This window comes from Camelus dromedarius, chromosome 22 (assembly GCF_036321535.1).
Source record: "Camelus dromedarius isolate mCamDro1 chromosome 22, mCamDro1.pat, whole genome shotgun sequence".
NCBI classification, from domain to species: Eukaryota; Metazoa; Chordata; class Mammalia; order Artiodactyla; family Camelidae; genus Camelus; species Camelus dromedarius.
The window spans coordinates 23,085,434-23,105,482 of record NC_087457.1 but is presented as its reverse complement, the minus strand read 5'-3'; the positions used below and the strand labels follow the sequence as shown (position 1 = coordinate 23,105,482).

The window sequence follows — 20,049 nt, the reverse complement described above, 5'->3', positions numbered from 1 at the left end:
ATTGCTATTATAATTTCTTTTTCTCTGCTGAAATATCCTGTCCATTCATTACAAGTGTATTGGGGAGCAGTTTATTTTTAGGCAGTTATAAATAGCTACCTTAAAAATCCTTATCTACTAATTCCAACATCTGGGTCATCTTGGAATCAGTCTCCACTGATTGCCTTTTTTTTTTTAGTATGTTTCTTGATATGTCTGATATAGTTAGATTGTATCTGGACATTGTGAATAATGCATTGGAGAAATTGTGGATGCTGTTTTGTCTAACTGAAATTTAGAAAATTGAAGAATTATTATTTTTTCATTTAGTATGCAGTTAATTGGTTGATCACAAGCTCCAAATTCTCTCCCCACAGCAGGCAACAGCTGAAATCTCCATTCGGTTTTAGTTTTAGTTGGGCTGCTTGAATTCTGCCCCAAGAATGTGGAGCTTCAAGATCAGTGAGAGATTTGGGTAGTGTGGCTGCCTTCTGTGGCTTTTTCCTTTTTCAGCATTTCCTCCTTACTTTCCGGATTCTTTGGTTACTCTGAATCCTGTCTCAGATTCCTAAACTAATAGGACTTAAGGTTTCTATAGGAGTTTTAATTACTCTTAGTGGCACTGCCTGGGGCCTGCCCTAAGTCAAAAAGATGTTAAAAATATGGTTCCTTTCTTACTAGAATTAACTCCGCTCAAGTTACTCCATATTTTTGGTCACTATCCATTACCTTTAGATAATTTTTAATATTCTGTCCAAAGTTTAAGTTTAATGTGTGTGAGAGGGTTAGTCTAGTACAAGCTACTCCACCATGACCTGCTCAAACTCGTACTAGTTCCTTGTCTTCTCTTCCCCAAATTAAGGACCTGCCTGGACTTGCCTAGATACAGGTAGAAAACTCTTAACATCCTATAGAAAGAAGTTAATGAAGAAATCATTAAAATAAAGGAATACATTCATACATCTTAAAATAGGCCTGAGTTCCTAAAATGGACTCAGAATACCAGGTGACCCACTACCCACCCGAATGCTATGGAGTTCCTGGGTCATCTCTAGTGTAGACACTAATGAGTCCACATTCTCAATTCCCTATTGCAGGACTTAACATTTACTCAGTTATTCTAAACTCTTATGACACAGAAGAATATATTAAAATATGCTAGCTTAATATCATTTTATTCACCAAATTATTAGGACATGATACCTTTCATAACGGGGATAAAAACATCAAAAATGACTCTTTTCAAGATACTGTTCTTTTATGGTGTTGTCATAATCAGTATTAGCCTAAGGGGCTTAATTCAGGTAATCTCCACGATAATTTTTTGCGGCTCACTCATCTTGAAAGTCATTTCATTTAATAAAAAGATTAGAAACAAAATAAGAAAATAATTTCATACCTTTATTTCCCATTTCCTCAACCACCTATTACTGGTGTTTTTTTAAAGTGCATATTTCATTAAGGAAACTTGATTTTTTTAAGTGCATATTTCATAAGACAGGTTATGACATTTCCTGTATACTTTACCCCAGGAAAATCTCTGGCCCTATTTGGTGTATTTCTGTTTAACTTTTTGCCACTGGACTACTTCTCTTAAAACATTACTAAAATTTATTTTCCATGATACAGAAACAAAAAGCCTTCTTTCTATTTGGCCTTGTGTTTCAACCCCGCCTTTGTATTTCATAAAAAATATTTTCTTTTCAGAGTGCATAGCAAGGACTTGCAAATGAAAATCTGCAGGTGTTCACTTTCCTTACAGTGTTCCACAAACCTAATGAGGTTTTGCAATGCTGTTCTGAGTGCTGCTAGTAGAGAAAACAGGGTGTAGCACTACTTACTAGTGTTTATTTTTTCATCATGCTATTTCCTAATTCTGGTCCTTAGACACAAAGTGGAATCATGAGGAAGAGAACAAAGAAAACAAAGCATGTCTCTTTACTCCTTTAGAAAGGTGGAAACAAATATAAGTAGACTGCAAGGTAAGGAAGCAAGTCATGACTTCTAATTTGAGTTCTGGAACTGCCACCTGACAAAATTAAGTTGGACAGCTGCAGTCGATCACTTGTGGGGGCGGGGGGAATAGGCAACGCTTCAAGCTTCTAATGTCATTCTTTTTCTTTATTATCTTTCATGCATGTGTAAGTATTACTCCCTGTTTTCTTATCCTGCTGCTACATATATTCCCCCCAAAGTTGTTTTTTTTTTTTTTTTCTGCAACTAATACCAGAAAAAAACCAGGGAGAACTTAGGATAATAGTTTAGCAGACCATCAACATTCATTCAGTATGATGTTACCTGTGTATGTAGAATGGCCTTCTAAAGTGTGGTGACTTGTTTGGAAATGGCCAGTGGACCTCAGGCCAACCTAGGCTGTTGTATAGCTCCTGAGCCCTAAGTCCTAGTTTAGATCAATTTTGAAGTACAGCAGCACAGAAATTGTTTAAATGTATCCCTTCTTGTTGTTGTTTAGGAAAATAATTTCTTCCCCAATTGCCTACAGAAACAGAACCTTCTCATATGCATCCTTGTTCTTCATTTTCAGCCCAAAAATCCTCTCTAGAAGGCCTTGTATATATCCATCACCACCTCTCCACCTATGATTACCAACTTTTCTTTTTCCATGTTCCTTTTGCTACCATAGCCTCATTCCACACCAGTATGATCTTTTCATAAAACAGAAAAATGGACAAAGACTTAAGCATTCTGAAGAAGGGAAAACAAAAATTCTAATACACAAATTTCCTCTTGACTTTCCTAAGAAAATGCCCCTTCTGACTTTTTCGAAGCTGAATTCAGCTTTCATTCCAGTGCACCCAGGGTTGGAGAATCATATACCATGGCCCCATGTACCAGTTTTGAAACTTCTCATTATCCCCACCCATCACCTCAGGCCTAGAAGCACACATCATCAAACTCATTACCACAGCAATTCTGCATCGCTCTTCATCAGCGTCCTCGAACCTGGCGCTGGTTCACAGTCTTTCTCTTCACTGAGCCTCCCATCCTTGGTTTCATTGACTTCAGCACTGACACTGTTGTGGCCTTTCATTCAATTGCCTTAAAAATTTTGTCATCTATGCTCAGCTGATCTTCTACTCCACCTTAAATTAACTATAGACCAACATGGTTACATACATTTTTTGCTTCTTCCTAGACTGGAAATCCTTATCTCTAACTCTGATCCTTCAGGATCATGGCTGTTCATTTCTTTACCAGTGTACTTTTCATTTATAAAAGTTTTGAAATACATTTTCTCAGTTCCAAGCCTGCTCTGTTATTATTACAATTAATTTTCTTGCAGTTAGTGTTTATTTCTAAATCTAATAAATTATTTGCTTTTTAATACATTGTTTTATAGTTGTGAATTCATAGAATATAAAGTATCATTTTTCAAACCAATACTAATATCTTCTTATATAACAAATACATTACCTCTAAGAAATTCCACATTTTGCTCAATTCCAACTATAGTCAGAACCCTCAGTTTTCTCTTTAAAATTAGAAAATTATTGATCAATTGACCATATGGTGTAAATAAGAAGTGAAGGAAGAAAAGTCATTTTACATGTCCAAGAATACATTTACTATTCTTCCTTCTGTTCTCACCCTCACCCTTACTGTTATAACAGAGTTGGCAGCTATGGTACTGATAGACCTACCATTTAAATACACAGAATCACAAACTAATAAGTAGTATACGCTGATTTCCTTCTTTCCTGGGATTTCTCATCTCACTCATATCAAACCCAGGAAAAGTGGGGGAGCTTCACCTTTATAAAGCCAGGGCTTCCACTGTAAGTGGTATAGTAGACTCGATACCATGAATGGTACTCCTTATTAAAACAACTAACACACTGAATAAAATATTTTAAAATACCTTTTTAAACACCACTCGTCCACACAAAAGAAAGGAATCTATAGATATCAAACAAACAAACAAAAACAGGAACCCTCAGAGGTGAGTAAGTACCAAAGCTCACTCTCATCTGAAAGTTTCTGCCAAATCCTGGAGACTGAGCTTTTGTTTTGACAAGTGCCCAAGATACAGGAGATAAGAGCCTGGACTCACACAGGAGGGAATCTATGACTACAAAGGACTATTCCTTCAAGGATAACAGTGAATGAGAAATAAATTTTATTGCACAGTGGTGAGTAACAAATTTTTTCTTCTGCTTGGCATTGAGTAGAAGGGAAAGAAAAAATATATTCCCTGAGATGTAAGCGTAAGCTGGCTTCAGGCAGGTCTGTGACTCAAAATCACACTACCTCTGATTTTAAAAGAAAAAAAAACTCAAGGAGAGAATTCCATTAAAAATTGTCTCATTTGGCTCTGCCTTTATGATCTTAAATCCTACCAAAAAATTTTTTCAAAGAAAATAAGCAACTAAAAACTAAAAAAAGATAAAGAAAAAAAGAAAAAAGAAAAAAAACCAGCTCAAAGTCAAAAATACAGAGAAAGAAAGCACCTTCAGTGAAAATCAGGAGAAACAAAGTTTAATCATCAAATGTAGAATATTAAACAACTATACTTGACATGTTTAAAGAAATAAAACTTAAACTGGAACATAAGCAGGAAATAAATAAATTACAAAATACTAAGCAGATTTGAAAGAAAAAATAAGAACTTTAAAAAAATAAACATATTTAGAAATTCAGTGGATGGATTAAATATCAGATTAAACAAAGGCAAAGAGACTTAATGAACTAGAATGTAACTGAATAACTGATCCCAAATACAGCGTTCAGAGACAAGGAGATGCACTATACAGTGAAATAAATGTCAAGAGACAGAGAACAGGATGAGAATGTATAATGTATGCCTACTTCAGGTACAAAAGCAGGGAAGAGAAAGAATGGGAAAGAGGTAATAGAGGTAACAACTGAGAATTTTTCAGATAACAGATCTTAAAATCCTAGTGAATCCCAAACATGGTAATTAAAGACACATACTTAAGCACATTATGGTAAAATGGCAGAACTACATAGAAGTTTCATCTTAAAAGCAGCTAGAAAGAAAAGAGTGATCACCCAAAAAGTTCAACAGTTTAGCTGATTGCTGGCTTTTCACTAGCAAATATGAAGCCAAAAAACAGAAGAGTATCTTCTGTGAGCTGAGAGAAAGTAATTGTCAACCTAGAACACTAAACTCTATGAAACTATCTTTCAAGAATAAGAAAAGAGCACTAATGCAAAATAAAGACATCACTGGCAGATAAAAATTGAGATAATAAATCAACAATTGATCACCATTAAGAGAAAAATTCTAGGCTGAATGAAAATGATCCCAGAGAGAAGGTCAGAGATGTAACAAGAAATGTTAAGCAAAGATACTGAAGATAATAATGGGTAAAGCTAAGCAAAACTGACTATATTTTTAAAAAGAACAATAATGCTTAATTTGTGGAAGGGGTGTTAAAACTAAAATATTAAACAAAAATAGCATATACCTGGCAGAGAGAGGGAGATTGGACTTAAACTATTACAAGGTCCTAAATTTGTTCAAAAGGAGAGGGGAAAAAATGTAGATTAACTTTAGACTCTGTTAAGCAGACAAATTAAAATACTTATGGTAACCACTAAAAGAAGACACAAAGGAAAAAAGGAAAGGAAAATAGGAGGGAAGAGCATAATATAATGGCAGAAATAAATGTAAAAATATTATTCATCACAGTGAATGTAAATGAGCCAAATGCTCCAAATTTTTTCAATTGGATTTTAAAATATCAAGCAAAAATTGTTTAAAGAGACACAGAATTCAGAAAGTCAATGAATGGAAAAAAAAAAACATTCTAAAAAAAAAGCATTATAGCTATGTTATAAATTTAAAACAAAAGGAATTATTAGAGGTAAAACAGGTTACTATATAATGATTAAAGAGTCATTTCAACTCTAATTTGGAAAGATACACACACCCCAATGTTCATAGCATGGTATTATAGCAGCACTATTCACAAAAGCCAAGGCACTGGAAGCAACTTAAATGTCCATCCACAGATGAATGAAGATGTAGTATACATACATACAGTGGAATACTGCTCAGCCATAAAAAAGAATAAAATAATGCCATTTACATAAACATGGATGGACCTAGAGACTATCTTGCTAAGTGAAGTAAGTCAGACTGAGAAAGACAAATATCACATAATATCACTTATATGTGGAATCTGAAATATGATACAAATGAATTTATTTACAAAACAGAAACAGACTCACAGACACAAAGGAACAAACCATGATTACCAAAGGGGAAATGGGCTAGGAGAGGGATAAAATAGGAGTTTGGGATTAGCAAATACAAACTCTATATATATATCTAAAATAACAAGGTCCTACTGTATAGCACAGGGAACTATATTTAATATCCTGTAATAAACTATAATGGAAAAGAATATGAAAAAGAATATATATACACACACATATATACATAACTGAAACATTTTGCTATACACCAGAAACTAACACAACATAAATCAACTATACTTATATTTTTTAAAAATTTAAGAGTCATTTCACTACAAAGATAAAATAATTCTAAACTTGTATGCATCTAATAACAACTGCAAAATATATAAACAAAAACTTAAATCTACAAGGAGAAACTGGCACATCTACCATGGCATACCTCCCTCAATAATTAATAAATTAAGCAGACAAACTCAGAAAATTGAATAGCATAATCATGAAGTGTGACCTAAAGGATATGTAAAGAACATTTCACATAAAAGGACTCATATTCTTTCAGGCATGGAACATATACAAATATTGACTCCATGCTTAGCCATAAAGTTAGCCTCCAAAAATAAAAAACAAAGATCATATATTCTGCAAAATGCAATGAATTATTTAGAAACCAGAACAAAAGATAATTTACAAAGTTAACTGATACTTTGTGAGTGATGCCTCTTTTCCACATAGAATTACCTCCTTTGGTATTTATAAAAGAGAATTAATTTCTCTACCATTCTCCAATATATTTACCACAAAAGAGATACATGCTATACAGAGAAAACTATCAAAATGCAAAAATTGCTCTATCTTGAATTTATATTACAGAAATTATCACAGAGCTAAGGGAGATAGAAAGTCCATGTGTGCTTGAAATATATAAAGTTTTATACATTTGGAAACAAATTTTAAACATCCACTTTTAAAAACTCAGCTCAAAGAATAAATCAAATTAAAATGATGAAATAACCCTAATTATTGTAATGAAAATGCTACATATCAAGACATTAGGGAGGTAGCAAAAGCAGTAAATACTAACTTAATAAAGTTAATTAAATTAACTGTATAGCCCTTTATGCTTATAGTAGCAAAGAAAAATATTCTAAATTAATGAGCTAAACATCCAACTTACAAAGTAGGGGTAAAATCAAAACAAATTCAAAGGAAGTAGAAAGGAGAAAAAACGAATGGTAGAAAATACTGAAATAAGAAACAAAAAAAAATTTTACAGGATAAACAAAACCTAAAATGACAACTTCATATGGTTCCACCCAACAGAACTGAACATACATAAAATATGTTTGAATTGTGGTTGGCTTCCTAAGTTGATATATATTTATGTTAGCGGTATTTTCTTTTTCAGTTGTAAATTCCCTTTGATCAGGAATTCCTATTTCACTGCATGTGTATCTTTCATAGCAACTAGCGATTTGCTCGGAACTTTCAGCTGGTCATTTAGTACTTGTACGCATATTACTATAATTGCCATTGCTGGCTTCTGTTGTCATTTCAGGGTGATAATCATTCTCCTCACCTTTCCTAGTTGAGAAACAACCAAGAAATATTCACAGGCATCAGACGGGAATCAGTATCAACTTTAACTGCTGATTAAACTGGAATAGGGAAAATAGATTGGACCTTAGGCCAAGATGGGATGCCAACTCCTTCTCCTCTGGAATGAATTTATGCACTCAGTCATTTGATAAATGCAAACTGCTTCCCAGGGGCACAGCTAGTTTCTAACACGGCAGGGAGTAACCTGAGGGCAAGGTGAGGCTAGGATGGGGGCAGCAGATGAAAATAGTTACAAAAGGCTCCATTTTTTACAACCTTTTCTCCATGTCTCCCAGAGCCATTCTTTCATGATGCTTTTCCTTCAGTCTTCATAGCCATTGTGTTAACATAGTACTCTAAAAATCTGTTGGATGGATGCCAGTTTTGGAAGATGTGGTCAAAGGCAGCAACTACTTTCCTTTCCACTCCTGTCATACAAGGCTTACTACTGTAGGCAGACAGATTTGAATGAGAGAGCTAAAAAAGTCAGGCCACACATGTGCAGTGACCCATTCAGCTATTTACCAATTAGGTAAGTCACTCTTCCCCTAGCGAAACATGAGTTAAAGAGTTGGGGAGAAAGGTAAAAATGTTCTCCCCAAAACACCTGACGGTGTTAGGTCTAAAGCTTATACAATTTGGATGTTCTTCTTTAAGGGAAAGAATATAAAATGACAAGTGTAAAATTAGATAGAAGGTTTGGAAGGTGAAGGGCCTGAAAACTTAAGCATCATAGCTTAATAAATATATAGCTTTGTAAATCCTCCTCTGCTCCTGCGAAGGAAGACATACCTATTTTTATGTGTACATCAGTAACGATGCTATTGGATACAATAATTCCACTTGCAAGCAAACCAGCCTGAGCTGGCTTAAATAATAAAGAATACTGGCTCACCGTAACGAGGAGTCCAGTTGTTGGACAGGTTCCATGGTTGATTGATCTAGCAGCTTAACTATGTCATAATGATTCAGTTTCTTTCCATCTCTCTGCCGTGCTGTCCACAGTACCTACCCATCTTTAGGCAGCTCCCTTCAAGTTTACAGCGTGAATGCCAGCAACAATGGGGACTAATAGTTTACTGTTTCCTGTTAGAAGAGAAAGGACAATTGCTTCAATCATACAGCAAAAGCTCTGAGATTCAAACCATGGCCTACTGGATTCAAGTCTGAGTGACTAAGGCCAAGGCCAAGCACGGAGGCAAGAGGACTAGGGTAATGAATGTCAGACCAACCAGGGCCCACCTCCAGAGAAGAGGCCAATGATAAGGATATGGCGCATCCAGATCTCATTGCTGCTGCATAATGGAGGAGTGGAACTACTGAGGTTGGTGAAACATCGCAATATTAAACCAGAAGCTAGAGCATGGAATAATGGACTAAATCTATTGATATTTTACAAGATATTCGTTTGATTTACATTTCCCCCATCTTCATTTTTCCCTCTCAGGAGACTGAAAGCCCCAAGGCAGGGACCATTTGTTCACTAGTTACCCAGCACCTAGAGTAAGTGCTCAGTGTTTACTGAGAGAATAAATGAATTTACCACAAACTTAATCAGAAACAGCTGGTCAGAGCATTAAATAAGTCATTATAATGGCTTATGAAAAGTGGAACTATGCAGGAACATGAAGTCAGAACAACAGAAAAAAAAGATTTTGAGATTATTGGATTTGAACTGAATTGACAAATAATTTTCAAGTCAGAGCAATGTGTCTTATTAAAGAAAGTGGAAACAGGACAAAAGAATTTTATATTAAAAAGTGGCTCTTCAAACTCTTACATGTCTAGGGTGTCAGGAGTTCAAGAAGACATCAAAATGTTTCACAAAGAAACAGGTGAGTGCGATGTAAAGGATAATTAAAATAACTATTTTATTTGACATTATATGGGGGGCAATTAGATTAAATGTTAGCACTAAATTGGCAGTTTTGTAACAGAATAAAGTATCACATACTTTGAGCCAAAGATAATGATTTAACTTATTTTTCTATATAAAAGTAAAACATAAAGGAAATAATCTTTCCTAGTGTGATAAAGCTCCTGGAGGACAAGAATTGTGTAACAATTTTGCATGACTTCTGATTTTCCATTTTTTTTCATCCTTCACTCTCTATATTCCTTCCTGAAAAGACGGACAAAAATCAAAGCTTTGAAACTCAGGTTACATTTTAGATATACTAAGCCTCTTTTAAAATTAAACAACTCATTGGTAAATATTTCTGGTAAAATGTTTATTTTTTGAACTGAAACGTTATTTCCATATTTCTTGCTTTTTTAGTGCAAATCTTTGAATATTCAGTTTTATTAAATCAAGCCATACCTGTTCTGGGTACTGTGTTATGTGTGATAATTTCATTCTGGGTGGAGTGCTTAGGCTGCAATGATTTTAAATCAAGGCACCACCTCAGGAACCCAGGAATGTGAGGTAATAGATTAGAAAAGGTCCAAGAATTTCAGCTATTCTGATAAACAATTTGATTATAGATGCTGACTCTTACAAACTAAACAGGTTATCCAGGTCTTATACTTGGTGGCTGCTGTGAAGATAGTATTTGAATCACCCTCCCCACTGACATAATCATTCATTTGTACATTTAAATACCATTTCTATGAATATGTCAGTGTGCCACAAATCACAGCAAAGTTTCCCATGGCCACATGCTTCCCCGTGGCCTTCTGTACATTTCTAGTATTGAAGAATCAAGTAGGTTAAGAAAAAAGATGCATGTGTAAGAAAAAAATGCAGAATTTTGGGGAAGTATATTTAAATTTTAATTTGTCTGAAAGTAGAATCAACAGTATATAATAGGGCTTTGAAAGTTAAACGCAAAATTATATGAAATTTGTCTAAGAATATTATGCCAATTGACGTTAAGTTTTCTGCTTAAAGATTCTGATTTTGCCAGACCACCTAAACAGTAATTAATATATTCTCGTAGGTAAAGAATGTGTTTGGTGACATGTTTAAAGTGGTCTCAGTAGTATTTAAGATGAATGACCTTGAAACGAAATAGATATTTATATTTTAAAAAAAGGAGGCGGGGAATCCTCTTTTTTTCACTTATTTTAAGGTCCAGAATAATTCAATCTATTTAGACATTCCACATTTGTAGAGTGAAGCCCAGGTCTTTACTATGACTCCTTATGCCCTATGTAATCCGTCCTACCCCTCTTACCTCTCAGACTTCATCTACTTCTTTACCTCTCTTTCTTCTGCTCCTTCCTTCCTTCCTTCCTGACTTCCTTGCTGTCGCCAAACATGCCAGATATTCAGTTAATGCCCCAGCTGCTCCCTCTGCCTGGAATACTCTTTACTAGGCATTTACAAAACTAACTTCCTCAGCTCCTTCAAATCTTTGCTCAAACATCATTTTCTCAATAATGCTTGTCCTGTTCTTCTTATTTTTAACATTGCAACTCTCCCTACCCTTGATCCCCCTTACTCTGCTTTTTCTCTATAATATTTATCACCTTCTAACATTCTTACATAAATTTTGTTATATATGACGTTCACGTCTACTTATCATCTGGAATAAAGAAGCCTCATGAGGGAAGAACATTCTGTCTTGTTCCCAGCTTATCCCCAGTGTCTGGAGAAATGCTTGGCACATTGTAGGTGGACAGTAAATAATTTTTGAATTAACGACCATTTCTATTATCTACTTGCTTACTGCTGAATCAGGAGCCACTTTAAGCATGTGATGTGTTTCATAAGTCAGCCTTCCTCTTCAGAGGAACGCTGTCATCTACCAAAAGGACAAACAGAAACTATGTGGGAGAAACCCAAAGATCAAATTTCATTTCCCAATCTCCAACAAAAAGATTGTTCCCTTTTTCTAAAAAAGTAATACAAATGGGTAAAACTGCAATCCATACATACAAGAAAAAAGAAAATACATGTAGATTTTAGTTACAGTATTCTGAGTTTTACTGAAGCATTCAAAAAAAAAAAAAAAAAGCTAGTTGGATGTCAAGAGGCGGAATCAGAAAGCGGAACGCAGAGGGTAGGATTCCGTTCGACTTTTAAGTAACTCGTTTTACCAGGACGGCAGCGTCCACAGAAAGTGCAAAAGGCAAGCAAATACATTTTTTTATGCTGTTTTTCAGGTGCAGACTAAGCAGACACTGACTACCTATCCTCCCAGGTTCTCCTGGGCTCTGCCAACCCAAAGCCTTTGCTGGGCTGGGTGAAAGCGCCCAGCTCCTGAAGGAAGGTTCTAGGTTCTACCTGGACGTTCCACCTGATGTCTAAGTGCAGGTAAATGAAGCCTGAATTCTGTGACCTGTCAGCTCGGCTGCGTTACCTCACACCCGGGAGAACCCGTGAGGGTTTAATTATCGCCCTCCCGGCCCAGACACCTGTCGCTGACCCCACAGGCAGGACGAATCACCTCACTCACTTGGGCCCTGCTCTCCTCAGAGCGCAAAAGTGTGTGGCGGCCGCGTGTTACGCCGCGTTTTGAAACTCTCGTGAGTCGGGTCCGTTTCGTGGGCATTTGGCACCGAGCGGCCCGAGCACAGACCTCGACCTGGGCCGTCTGGGAATGCCTTGCGGTGGCACCGAGCCTGGGAAGGAGCGGGAGAAAGCCCTTACCCCGGACTCCGGAGATGGGCGCGGCCCGGGGGAAAAGTTCCTCAGCCGCGCCGCCGGGGCGGGGCTGGGGCTCGGGCGCAACCACTGCAGGCGGAGGGGCGGGGGGGAGAGGGAAGGCGCGACCAAACCACGGTCCTAACGCGAGGGCTGACCTGCATCCTGCGGGTTCGTCCTCCCTCAGGAAGCTTCTGTCTTCCTGCCGGGCCGCCAAAAGCCTCGTCCTCTCCTTCCTGCCCCACCTCCTGAGCGCCCGTTCCACACAACCACCCCCCGCCTTGAGTGGTGCGGTCCGGCTCGTGGGTCACGCGACCGCGGGGGCGCGGCCTGCTCCGAGCCCAGGTGGTGCTTGGAGCGGCCTCCACTCACGTCTCTCGCAGCGGCGTTAGCGGCTGGGAGGATGCTGGGCTGGGATCGTCTCACCTTCGTCTTTCTGAGCGTGGCCGTCACCTGCGCTGTGGCGCAGCACGCGCCGCCGGTGGGTGAGCTGGAGCCGCGGGCACGGAGGGGCGCGCGGGAGCACGGGGGTTGGGGAGCAGGTGTGGGGCTGGCGGGGCGTGAGGGACGCCTGGTCCAGGCGGAATCTTTACTGGGGTCTGTCTTTCTGGCAGGGGTGTGGGTGCGGAGCGGTCTGGCGAGCCCCTCCCCGGGTTCCATACAAGCTGGAACGAGGAAACCTTTAAGGGAAATCCTAATCTCTGCCGAATAGTGGTTGTGATTTGCACACCCTCAAATTTGAGTAATTGCACCTGTTCTACCAGTGCCAGGCTCGCGCATCCTGAACTACAAGAGAAGTTCCAGTTGACTTGTGTGCATAACTCACTTAAGCGACGAACTGCCCGAGGACTTTGGCATCCTCTACCCCGTGACGAGGTGCAGAAGGAGAAGTAGCAGCTAAGGATCCTGAGATCTCTGGGAAAGGGCGAGGCGTCCCCAGTCCGGGCAGTGGGAGTAGCCCAAGCCGGCCCCGATGTAGCTGCGTTGGCCTTTACCCTAGAGACATGTGAACTCCTGCTCTCAGGGCTCTTTCCCCCTCAGGGAAGTAGCAGGGACACAGACTTGATAACTACAAAAGACAGAGAGGGACCAGTTTGACTCCTACTTTAGAGGGCAGGAAGTAGACTTCGACTGAGAAAGTGTCTAGCCAGAGGTCACACTATTTCCTGAACGTGTCTAAGCTCAAGTCTCTGGACGCCCAGGCTAGTGCTCTTGCATAATTCTCTTTTTTAAAGGCAACGGGACTATTTTTTCTTTGCAAGTAGATCAGATAAATAGGAACTTGGCTACATGTGACCTGAGACTAAATGAGGTTAATCTTGAATAGTTTAGGTAGGATATTGACAGTGGGAGCAAGATGTGCTTTCTCCCCTTTTATTCTTTTATTTCTCTAAGGAGAAATGCTTTAAGAATAAAATCATGATGGGGAGGAGGTAATTAGGTTTATTTATTTACTTATTTTTTAAGTGGAGGTACTGGGAATTGAACCCAGGACTTTGTGCATACTAGGCACACACTTCTACCACTGAGCTGTCCCCTCCCCTGGCCCATTCAGAATTGATATAATGTAAAGCAAATAAAAGCAGAATACAAAATAATATTCACAGTGATTTCAGTAACAGAAAAATACACAGTATATACATGTGAACAAGGATTGGAAGGGTATAAGGAAAAATAAAATTTGTTTGCTTTAGTGTGGGTAGGGAATTAATTTGCTTTAAAATGGCTGGGATTATGGGGCTTTTTAAAGAATTTTATACTTTAATACTGTCGGTGCTCTTCAGCCAAAGACCCCAGGAAACACACCTGTAGTTGAAGAAACTGAGTTTATTACTCTTTGTGGTGAAGAAGAATGCATACTATAGGCACATGTGGGATCTCTTAGTAAAAGGGCATTAGGAAAAACCTGTTCTATAATTTGGACTTTGGTTGTGTGATTCAGGGGATGAGTTTTTTGGAATCGAGGGTTTACTCTAGATTGGATACTTGTAGAAAGTTAGACCACAGTGTGATTAGGTAAAGAAGAAACAGTCATTTGGCAAAAGAAAGGGGCGTTTGGTATTTTGTGGGTTGCACAGTACCCTTGTTTTTAATCTGGCTTAGAAACATGAAGTGGCCTTGCTTTGCCTCATTTGATCATGTCTCAGATTAACCTTAATATTTGCTTTTTTTCCACCTTTCTCAATGCTTTATTTTTTCAAGCAAAGGTAGTTTAAAAGGTATTTTTAGAACAAGAAGAATCAACAGCCCATCTATGAATTTAATAGTTCTTATCTATAACAGTGGTTGTCAAAATCTAGTCTGGCCTCTGGTATCAGTTTGGGAAGCTGCTTTCACAAGTCTTTTATGAAATGAGAAAAATGAGGGCATAAAACTAAAATTATTAATTCAAAATGTTAGCTTTTATTCTGATTTTCATGGTCTTCCATTGTTTTTTGTTAAAATGTCCTTTCTTTTATGTGTATGGGTTTTGTTTTGTTTTAACATCTCTATTTGGGAGAATGAAAATTGAGACTCCCCTGTGCTGGGCCCCTGCTAATTTTTTAACTGATCTGGAAAATTCTGGAAGCCACTGACTAAAAGAATTTTTAGAACTTCACAGAAGTTCTGTGAACTCATCCTTTGATGAGAATAAGCAGTTTTTCATTTTGAATCATTCTATGAAAAACTGTAGCCACATACTAACAAAAGATATTTCAAAACTACTTTTGATATATATAAATAATGAAGTCTGGCTTTAAATTACAAACAGAAATTATTGGATTTGGAATGTCTGGATTTTGTTTTGTTCTGTTTTGTTTTTGAGGCTTTTCAGAATATGGCATATTTTAAGATCTTGAGTCATTCTTTATTATTGATTCTTATTGGTTCTGTTAAGGGATGGTGGTAACAAGCTATGCCACATCTAGGTATTTATCCAAAGAAAACAAAAACATTAATTCAAAAGATATCTGCACCCCCATGTTCACTGCAGCATTGTTTACAATAGCCAAGATACGGAAACAACCTAAGTACCTGTGAATGGATGAATGGTTAAAGAAGATGGGACATACGCACACACACACCTATAGGTTTTTATATGTATATGATATATATATGAATATATATATGAATACTACTCAACCATAAAAAAGATGAAATCTTGCCATATGTGACATGTGTGGATCTTGAAGGTATTAAGTGAAATAAACTAGAGAAAGACAAATACCATGTGGTTTACTCAAATGTGGAATATAAAAAACAAACAAAATGAATGGACAAACCAAACAAAAAGAAGTACATAGATACAGAGAACAGAGTAGTGGTTACCAGAGAGGAAGGGGCGGGGGAAGGGTAAAATGGGTAAAGGGGATTAACAGTATGGTGACAGATGGAAACTAAATTTTTATGCTGAGCATACTGTAATGTATACAGAAGTAGACCTATAATGGTTTACACTTGAAACTTATATAATGTTATAAACCAGTATTACCTCAATAAAAAATAAATTTGAAAAATATTCAAAAAGAAAAAGATGCTGGTGACAAGAAAGGTGCAAGAAAGGTCTAGGGAGGGAGACAGAGAAGGCATCATTCTGGACTCTGTGGACTTTGTTAAGGATTTTGGGAATTATCCTAAAAGCAACAGGAGGCCATTGAATACTTTTAAACAAGATATGATAAATTTTTCACTTTCAGAAGATCAGTTTGGATTGGAAAGGAGCAAGGGTGGATATGAGGAGTCTAGGGGAGAAAAGAGGGTGACTTCTAGGGGGGTGGTGCCCATGGAGAGGGAAGGAAGTGGATGGTTTCAGAGAAAATTCAGGGTTAGAATAAGCAGAAGGAAAGATTGGATAAGGGACATCCTTTCTAAAGTGCTCAGCTGGGTGAATGGTGGCATCACTTACCAGGGAACATGGGGAGGGAAGAATGAAGGTGATTTTCATTCTGGTTATGTCGAATCTCAGGTGGCACTGAGATACCCAGCAGGACTTTGGGACTGGAGCTCAGAAGAGGATATTGGGAGTCATAGGCATATTATTTACAGCCCACCAGAGCAGGTGAAGATTGAGTGGATAAAAAATACAGAAAGTGGAGAAAAGAAGAAGTATAGACAAAGGCTCAGGGACCCACACATGTATGTGTCAGAGAAGAACCGGCAAAGTTAAATCAGTCAGAATGGGAGAGTGAGTTTTAAGGAAGTTTAAGAGAGAGTAGGACAAGTCAACTCTGTTGAATGCCGTTGAGATGTCAGGTGTCCGTTGTGCTTGGCACCTGGAGGTCATTGGTTGCCTTAGCCAGAGCACTGTTGGGAGCAGAAAATAGACTGTAGTAGTCTGTGAAGTGATCAGAAGAAAAGGAATCAGAGGGGGAGAGAGCAATAAGTCTGAGCAGATTCCTAAAATGTGTGAAAATTAAACACAATGGCTCAGTCATGAATTGCTGAATCAAACTGACTTTTATGCATCAGCTTCTCAAGTGAGTAATAACATTGTTGACATGAGCTGCTGAATCAGCTTTTAGCAACGATTTCCACAAAGTTTTCAAAAATCACATCAACACCATCTGGCCTGGCCAGCTTTATTGTACTGCATTTGCTTTCCCTGGTACTCCAAAGGAAAGAACACACAGGGACCATCTGCTCACTTAGCGCACAAATACTGCATGCTGACTCTGTGCCTGACTCTGTTCCAGATGCCGGGAACGGGTCAGTGAACAAGGCAGAAAGTTCTCTGCCTTGATGGAGAGTTTATTCACGATCTTTTTACCTAAATCTCCCTTGTTTAGTAGGGTGCCATTGCATCAAAGATTAGAAAATAAGTGAAAAACTTTGCATGCTCTTTTGGATTTGTTGTATATGCCTTTTCTCAATCAATAGATGTGTGCCTGCTCTATTGTACATAGGGAACACTTTAGGAAACAAATTTTGTTTAGAAAATAGCCGTTGGTGAATTGAATTAAGATTGTCTTGCTGGAATTGTTCAGCTTTTCTGATGATGTGAACACTGGTGTGAGCTACATATTTCTTTAAATTACCTTTCACTGCCTTTTTCTGATTATGTGAATAAGACAAACATGAGGGCTTTCTGAACTCTTGTACAGTCTTAGAAGCATACGTTTCATTAGGTTCTCATTAATTCTGCAGGACTCAAGTATTTTAAGGAGCTGGACAAATTATGTCATTTCTCTTAAGCATGGAGCATTTGGGTCACTAATAGAATTTTCACTTTATATGTTACTTTCCTAAATGTAATTATGTCCAGTATCTCTGTGGTTAATTTTTCTTTGTGAGTGGGGAGGACATAAAGACTGATTACTTTCAAAGAAGTTCAAGTTCCTATCAAATAATCAGAATAATTAGAGAATTCACCGACACAGGGAATACTTCCAAAACATTTTACAGAGATTTTCACCACTTTCTATGGCCTTAGGAAGCACATATGAGAGAGGGATTGAGATGTTAAGTTGGTTGTACTTTTTCACCCTTGGACAAAGTAGAACAGTACACCAAGCAGAGAACATATCTCCCCCTGTCAGCTATTTACAATCCTTACCTATCATCTATTTAAATTTTTACATGTTTTGATATGGTTGTCTAATGTTAAAACCATGTATAGTTAGATTTGAAGATAGTAAGAATCTTTAAATAACGAATGAGCTCACTGTAATTGCATTTCAAGTCTATACATAGATTTTTGAAGCTATCTTTCCTTGTAGAGTCTTCCTTGAAAGTGACTGTCCACTCTACCCCAGATCTAAACTTTTTGTTTAAAATAACTGTTGTTAGAGGGTATTATGCTTAGTGAAGTAAGTCAGAGATAAATACTGTATGTTATCACTTAGATGCGGAATCTAAAAAATGAAATGAATGAATATAGCAAAACAGAAACAGACTCGCAGATACAGAGAACAAACTAGTGGTTACCAGTGGGCAGAGGGAAGGAGGATAGGGGCAAGTTAGGGGAAGAGGATAAAAAAATGCAGACTACTATGTATAAAATAAATAAGCTGGAAGGATATATTGTAAAGCCCAGGGAATATAGCCAAAATTTTATAGTAACTTTAAATGGAGTATAATTTATAAAAATTTGAGTCACTCTGCTGTACACCTGAAAGTAATACTGTAAATCAACTCTACCTCATTAAGAAAATTAATGAAAAATAATTTTAAAACATGTAAAAGTAAAATGACTTTAGTGTCAGTATCTTACGGACACCTGAAATACCCTGGTCTTATGGCTGCTACCTTTAAAAATTACAATCACATTTACCCTTTACTCTTACAGTCAAATTCTATGCAGACTCATGTCTGTGTATTTCATAGTTATTTGTTGCTGCCAGGATTATCATAGTAAAATGTCATTGTAAACCTCGGACTCCTGCATGTATGATGGCTGCGTTGTTCTCTTAACCTCTGAGGTCGGTTGAATGCTCTCCTAATACCCAACAGAGCTCTTGTAACTTCCCTCATGGTTGTAAGAAATATGCCTTGTAGCTTGGGGGTTTTTTTCCCCACCAGTTTTGTTTTTTTTAATCGAAGTTTAGTTGGTTACAATGTTGTGTTAGTTTCTGGTGTGCAGCACAGTGATTCAGTTATACTTATGTATATTCTTTTTCATTATAGTTATTACAAGCTATTGAATATAGTTTCTCTGTGCTATACAGTAGGACTTTGTTGTTTATATAGTCTGTGTGTAGTAGTTTGTATCTGCTAATCCCAAACTCCTGATTTATCCCTTCTCCCCCTTTCCCCTTTGGTAACCATAATTTGTTTTCTATGTCTGTGAGTCTGTTTCTGTTCTGTAAGTAAACTCATTTGTGTTCTTCTTGGATTCCACATATAAGTGATATCATATGATATTTGTCTTTCTCTGAATTCACTTAGTATGAGAAATTCTAGGTTCATCCATGTTGCTGCAAATGGGATTATTTCATTCTTTTTTATGGCTGAGTAGTATTCCATTGTATAAATATACCACAACTTCTTTATCCAGGCATCTCTCAATGGTCATTTCGGTTGCTTCCATGTCTTGACTATTGTATATAGTGTCTTGACTATGAACATTGGGGTGCATGTATCTTTTTGAATTGGAGTTTTCTTTGGATATATACCCAGGAGTGGAATTGCTAAATCATATGGTAAGTCTGTTTTTAGTTTTTTTAAGGAATTTCCATGCCATTCCCCATAGTGACTACACCAAATTACATTCCCACCAACAATGTAGGATTCCCTGTTCTTCACACCCTCTCCAGCATTTATTGTTTGTGTACTTTTTAATGATGGCCATTCTGATCTGTGTGAGGTAATACCTCATTATAATTTTGATTTGCATTTCTCTGACAACAATTTTGAGCATTTTTTCATGTGCCTGTTGCCCATCTGTATGTCATCTTTGGAGAAATGTCTGTTTAGGTCTTCTGCCCATTTTTTGATTGGGTTGTTTGGGGTTATTTTTTTGTTACTAAGTTACGTGAGTGGTTTTATATTCTGAAAGTTAAGCCCTTGTCAGTCACATCATTTGCAAATATTTTCTCCCAGTCTGTAGGTTATCTTTTCATTTTATTTATGGTTTCCTTTGCTGTGCAAAACCTTCAAGTTTAATTCGGTCCCATTTGTTTGTTTTGCTTTTATATTTGCCTTGGTAGACTGACCTAGGAAAACATTGCTACAGTTTATATCAGAGAATGTTTTGCCTATGTTCTCTTCTAGGAGATTTATAG

At 37.5% G+C, this 20,049-nt stretch overlaps 1 protein-coding gene and 1 long non-coding RNA gene across 4 annotated transcripts in view; one reads left to right on the top strand and one right to left on the bottom strand.

Annotated features, from left to right (window-relative positions):
- The window catches only part of LOC116149175 (uncharacterized), an 859,611-nt gene extending 847,248 nt beyond the window's left edge, over positions 1-12,363 (bottom strand). For both annotated transcript variants that reach the window (XR_010377352.1, XR_010377351.1), the window contains exons 1-2: positions 12,162-12,363; positions 8,657-8,847 (exon numbers count right to left, since the gene is read on the bottom strand). This is a non-coding gene — a long non-coding RNA (uncharacterized LOC116149175). The remainder of the gene's footprint in view (positions 1-8,656; positions 8,848-12,161) is intronic.
- A 312-nt stretch (positions 12,364-12,675) lies between these two features.
- The window catches only part of ASAH1 (N-acylsphingosine amidohydrolase 1), a 51,769-nt gene continuing 44,395 nt past the window's right edge, over positions 12,676-20,049 (top strand). For both annotated transcript variants that reach the window (XM_031440252.2, XM_031440251.2), the window contains exon 1: positions 12,676-12,830. In XM_031440252.2, the coding sequence (XP_031296112.1) occupies positions 12,753-12,830 (78 nt within the window). In that variant the 5' untranslated portion in view covers positions 12,676-12,752. The remainder of the gene's footprint in view (positions 12,831-20,049) is intronic.